The sequence below is a fragment of the Rutidosis leptorrhynchoides genome, chromosome 1, assembly GCF_046630445.1.
Source record: "Rutidosis leptorrhynchoides isolate AG116_Rl617_1_P2 chromosome 1, CSIRO_AGI_Rlap_v1, whole genome shotgun sequence".
Classification (NCBI taxonomy): domain Eukaryota; kingdom Viridiplantae; phylum Streptophyta; class Magnoliopsida; order Asterales; family Asteraceae; genus Rutidosis; species Rutidosis leptorrhynchoides.
The window spans coordinates 588,978,983-588,985,027 of NC_092333.1; the positions used below are offsets into that span (position 1 = coordinate 588,978,983).

The window sequence follows — 6,045 nt, forward strand, 5'->3', positions numbered from 1 at the left end:
TGGGTGGTGGGAATTAGTGAGACCGTAATTTCCCAACAGCATACTCTGCCATTTTATCATGTTTACCTTAATGTATCTATTGACCTTTGTCATGTCTATGTCCAAACATTTTAATGACAAACTGACGCGTGACTGTATGTTGTTATAAACAAAATCACGCTTTCGAAGTTGGCGTTAACAAAATCTAGATTGAAAATATACGTTTCTATCCGCCAAATGCACATGTAAAGTATCCTCATTCTAAAGCATGCGAAAAAAGCCGGAAAAAAATACACCTTGTAAGCGAGTGGTAGAACCAGAATTTTTTTTTCACTGGAGGCGAATTTTTTTTTTTTTAACGTTCACATTCAATGCAACTTTTTTGGACAAAATATGGAAGCTTTTGAACAAAATATTGAAGCTTTAGGGGTAAAATATGGATGCTTTATGGGCAAATAAACAAAATTCAAATAAAAAAATTTCAAATACACCGAAGGCAACCCCCTGCTTGTAATATCACCATAATTTTGCTACATATCCCTATGACCATGGAAGTTCACTATATACATGACTCCGGTCAGCTTGCAAAGCAGGTTGTCGTCTCGAGTTTATTCTGTTCCCAAAGCGAGTCGAAAACCTCTGGCCCGAAAGGGATCAAACAATGCTAGATATAACACTACTTAATTACGGAGTAACATTCAAAACTCAGCCTTTGGTTTCAAACTATAATGTTACCAACCTATATATAAGCATTAAAAAGTGAAACATCAAGAGTACAAACATCAATCCATAAACCCGAAAAACAGAACATAAAAGCATATAAAACTAATTCCTTGGGTTCTTCACCTTTTCGGTCTCAACCAGCATCGTTAACAAAGCTTCACACATTTCAGAAGCATCAGCCTCTGTTTGGTTCTTACTCCACGACGAATAAACCATCCATGCATGATCAAGTTTTTGGTTGGGCCGAACAACAACCGAACCAGGGACCTCCGCATCACGACACGTCACCAACCCATCGCTTTTCTCCCCGTATCGAAGCTGTAAATGAAGTGCTGACACAGCCATTGCAGCCGAGACAGGTACCACAACCGGTACCTGTTTGACTACGGGGTCCACCTCGTAGTCAGACTTGTGGGACCCAAATCCTAGGAAAGAAAGCTTAGGAAGCTCCACATGTGCTATGTGGGACATCATTGATATGACCCCGGGTCCCACATTAGCTTCTGAACGAAACGAGATGAGCGGGATTCCTTTTGGGAGCTTGTGTTTGCTCAAGAACTGCTTTCTTTTCTCGTATGTCAGATCTTCGAGCGACTTTATATCTCCCTACACAATAAGTATAAATCATCAATCAAAAGGTCAAACTAAAGTCAAAAAGTCAAAAGATCAAACTTACCTTGATGATCTTGCAGACTATTAGATCCATGATCCTTCTGGTTTCTTTATCTGCGATTTGGCCTTCGCGCATCATATCAGAAGCAACTGGAGTTCCACCGTAAGGGCTCTGCACCAGCGCTAAACCCGCAACTTTGTCTTTCAAATCGGACCAATATAAGGATAAAGCTGCAGCAGCATCGACTCCACCTTTACTGTGACCAAGCAACAATACACGTTTTCCAGATCCCCAATACAGTTCTTCGATATATTGCTTTAATACTAACGAATTGTACTCCACCGATGCCTTGTTTACAAGATGGACTAGAATCAGTACATGAGAAAATGGCTACCAACTGCAAAGACTAGAACATAGAGGTGCAAATTCAACCCATTCACAAATGAATCGTGAATTGGTTGATCGGGGTTATGATTTATCAAAGGGTCAAACAGATAAAATCAATCAGGTTATCTTTGAACAAGTTGCAAGTCACCCAAAACATATTTCTAATGCATAAAACTGATTGGACATATTTGAGCTGCTATTGATTGTGTCACCCAACCAGCCCGACCCGTTCATTTTGACACCTCTACTCGAGAACATGACCTCCCGTCATAAAATCAAGGACATAATACGCAAAAGGAACATTCTTTATTTACGGATAGAAAATCGAGACTTGGTGATATAAGAACAATATCATAAATTAAACACAAACCATTAACTTTAGTTTTAGGATGAAAATCAAGAAACGATACCTCGCTGTGGATTTTTGCTATGTGGCAAGCTAAGCCCATCTTTGAAAAGAACCGCTTGGTGCTAACAAAGTATAAAGGACCATGGTTGCTAAATAATCCTGATAAATGGCATAAATTTGCAGAAAAGGAAGCAATTTTTACTTCTAACTTAGAGAACAAAAGGATAACTAGTAAAAAGGTAAAAACAACATAAGGGTATCTTACCTGGAATCAGTAAATAAACGTATGTATCCGGTAGTTTGTGCTCTCCATTCCTTATATACAAAACATGAAATGGCTTTTTTAAAATGATAACAATAACAATATTAGTCTTTTGAGGATTTATGCAAATGCAAATGTTGGTACCTTATAGCATTTAAAAGTTCTAAAAATCTTGGAGTACCGTCTTTGACCGGATCCATGTTAGGATCCCTTTGCATCCATCCAATGTCAGTAGAAGAACCGTTCAATGTAATTTGTACTCGAGATACGATGCTGAAAATACCAGAAATTGATGGGAAAATATATCATAAATAACGTGAATTATTTAATGATGAAAGTGTTTCTATAAACATGTGGAAGAGAAAAACCAGTTATTTTACGTTTTGACGTGAAGTTGTGCACGTTTAACACACTCAGACGAAATATGGTAGGGAGTTAATGCAAGAACCAACGCGGAATTTACAAAATATCTAGCAAGTTCCAACCTGCAAGTGTACAGAAAAACCGCAATGAATCATCTGTTCGCATGGAGCAACTAAAACTAATATTGTCCCAAAATAACTGTCACGTTTTGACTTTTTAAGTGTTTCTTGTACTACTTTGACTTTAAATATCTTTGTTTGTGATATAATATTTGATAAAACTTATATCAATGAAAACGCATTTTTAAACCGATAAATTTCATCAAATATTGTATAACACAAATAAAAATATTTACAGTCAAAACTTAAAAAGAAAAACTTTGAAAAGTTAACAGTTATTTTGGGACGGAGGAGTGCAAACAGAAGCAGAAAGACTGTAAAACCGCATCACTATTTGATCATAAACGGAAAGAAAAAGTTAAATAAACTTCACCAATACCGAAACACTTTTAAAAATCAAAACTTTTAAGACTAGAAGAAGTACCCTTTTAAAATAAAGTCGAAACCCCCGTAAAAGAACTTCCTTTCTATAATTTCGTATCTTGAATATGTACGTGAAGGGTCCTGAAGACTTGAATATTCTCTTCTATCAAACTTTGCACCAAGCTTTCTTGATGATGAAAAAGAAGAAGATGAAGATGAACTAGCCGAAATAGATTTTCCATTAATGGATTCATCTTGATAGATTACACAATTTTCTGAGAATCTACTAATATCTCTGTAAATAAGATCCTCTATAGTAATCTAAAGTTAGTTATATAAAGTGCATACCGAGTACAAAAAACAAGAGCATGTTTAAGATACTCACCGAAAAATTGGACAGCCCGATTGCTTATGAAAGAACTCAACGCTAGAAAACGAGATAAAATATCATCTAACAATATTTGTGGCATAAACAGGCCAGCAATCCCTGTACCAGTATTATAGCCCTGTTTAAACATAACGTGACCGCAATAAAGTAAGAGCAATGAGCAACTATACATCTGAAAATGAACAATATATATGTGATATTTTTCCAAGTAATACATAATAATGTTTGTACTTACTATTGATTGGCTATGTGAAATCCCACCACTGATATACAAGTCTCCCATTTCAAGCAGTCATGTAGAAATCAAACACTAATAAACCAATAATATAAAACACTGAATGATTAATTGGATAGACGTACATTAAAAAAACATATCAAAAGTGTCTTGCTTGACTCACTCGCCTATGCCCTATATTCAAGGTTGTAAAAGTCACTAGTCGGGTTGGGACTAGTCGGACGGGACCTTGTAGGGACTAATTGGCCAAGTCGGAGACTAGTCGGACATTGACCAATTTTGACTTTGACTGTCTATCTGATTTTGAACTAATAAATCCAACTTTGACCGACTAAATTGAACTTTTTGACAACCTTGACCGGATAAATCGGCCAAGTCAGAGACTATCTGACTACTTAAAAATTCCAGCCTAATCGGGGACTAGTCGGCCTAGTCGGTGGACTTTTACAACCATGCCTATATTTTGTGTTTGAGTTGGATTGTACAAACATAACAAAACTCCCTCAAGAAATTACAAAATTGATAATACTGTGGACCAAAAAATGGCATAATAAGATGCAACAACCAAGTACTTAAAACTGACCGAAAGAATACAATCTAAAATTTGGAAAAATGTGTGTATGCATTAGAGAATAAATGGTTTTCCTTTAATCATAAATTCATGTGATAACAGTGTGATACTTCTGCAGTTTGACCTATTATCTTGATTTAGTCAAAAGTTAGTCTTAAAATATTTGAAATTTACACCAAGCCTTACCACTATCATATTGAATTAGTCATAATTTGGCCGAATAATGTCAGTCTATGCTTACACCAACTCTTGTAAGTTCAAAAGATCAGTTCCAAAATTAATAACAAGCTGTTCATTTCAAGTTCTTTATGCAGAATTCAGGAGCAAGATTCAACAAGTGCAAGAATTCAAACACATAAGAATGGAAGAATGAAACTTACAAATTTATGTAGAAATGAATCCTAATTCAAATGAAGAGAGACTTGACTCTGAAGAACCCTGTACAGAATCAGTTTCACAATCATACCAACCTTAAATTTATAGATAGATAAATAAATGAGTTATATTAAATACAACCACACCATCCACATGAACCCTCACGAATTGCTTAACACAATAAAGAAATCTATCTGTTACAGTAATATATTATTATTATTAATTTATTATTTACAATTATGAGTCATTATAATGAGGGGAATTGGGAAAATATTACAGTAAAAGGGAACGGAATGTAACTGGGAAGGGAGTGGCGCATCGAAACTGATCCAAAAGCTGATCTTTATCCAATTCCAATGTCAGTTAATATGGCCCACCTAAATCCCCCAAATCAAAATTTTGTGGGGTTCGAAAAATTATTAACTTTTTAATGATCACAGAAAACCCATAACAATTAAGATTAATCAAGATTAAAGGATCTGTTACGCATAAATCAAGATTAAAAGGAGACGATACCCATCTCATAAAAAAGAGAAGATACCCATTTATCAAGATTAAAAAAAAAAAATTTGTTTTTTAATCAAGCTTTAAAAAAGTTCAAACATTAAAATACCCCTTCTTTAAGTAGAAGCAAAAATTGCTTGAGATTGAAGTCATGTTTGAAACTTCAAATCTGACAAAGTGAAAGAAAGAGCGTAATTTGTTGGGGGGAGAAAAAGTAATGAGGAAGATTAAAATTGGGGACACGTGTAAGCATGAGGATGAATCCGTTGATATAGTCAGCGAAATTGTGTTTTTATGGGGAAGTGAAGTCCATGTCCATTAAATTAAACGGTCAAATATAAAAATGGATATCGTTGAGAAAGGCACGTGGCGAGATGGGTGTTGGTTTTTTTTTTTTTTTTTCTAGGGTTGGTGACAAGAGTGGATCTAATTGGATTTGGACACTGAGGCGAGCCTGTTGTGAAAGGTTCGTTTTTGGTAGATTGAAAAAATTCAGATGAGGTTGAAATGACTTGAAATTATTATTATCTTATCTTATTATGTACATAATTCTCATGCTCAATTGTTTCCCAAAAATGTTAGGGATACGGATAAATAAATTTCTTGAGAAATCCTTCTATGGTATGCTACGTATTTGATTTCTAACCGCTTTACTAAAGAAAATTGGTGGTAAAAATTGGGGGTGTTGTCGGGGCCGGAAATAATATTTAGATGGTTAGTGTTACATCTTTTTTTTTTTTTTTTTTTTTTCTTTCTTTCTAGAACGGCAATATCGGCATTGAATCCTCTCATTTGACACTCACGCACCCGTTAG

General features: G+C 35.3%; 1 protein-coding gene across 1 annotated transcript; it reads right to left on the reverse strand.

The window, feature by feature from the left end:
- Positions 1-453: 453 nt before the first annotated feature.
- LOC139883318 (uncharacterized) lies at positions 454-5,243 on the reverse strand. The gene is made up of 11 exons (XM_071867514.1): positions 5,028-5,243; positions 4,733-4,790; positions 3,782-3,856; positions 3,544-3,664; positions 3,220-3,469; positions 2,694-2,798; positions 2,458-2,586; positions 2,317-2,366; positions 2,113-2,210; positions 1,379-1,663; positions 454-1,308 (listed from the first exon to the last, which is right to left on the reverse strand). The coding sequence occupies exons 3-11, from the start codon at positions 3,827-3,829 to the stop codon at positions 805-807; spliced, it is 1,590 nt and encodes a 529-aa protein (XP_071723615.1). The 5' UTR covers positions 3,830-3,856; positions 4,733-4,790; positions 5,028-5,243; the 3' UTR covers positions 454-804.
- Between the last annotated feature and the right edge of the window lie 802 nt (positions 5,244-6,045).

Bases quoted from the DNA above. Each gene is read 5' to 3' on its own strand.
- LOC139883318 (XM_071867514.1), bottom strand. From the start codon at position 3,829: ATGGGAGACTTGTATATCAGTGGTGGGATTTCACATAGCCAATCAATA. The intron at 3,470-3,543 runs GTGAGTATCTTA...AGATTACTATAG, and splicing joins TCGGGCTGTCCAATTTTTCG to AGGATCTTATTTACAGAGAT. The intron at 2,367-2,457 runs GTACCAACATTT...TTTGTATATAAG, and splicing joins GAACTTTTAAATGCTATAAG to GAATGGAGAGCACAAACTAC.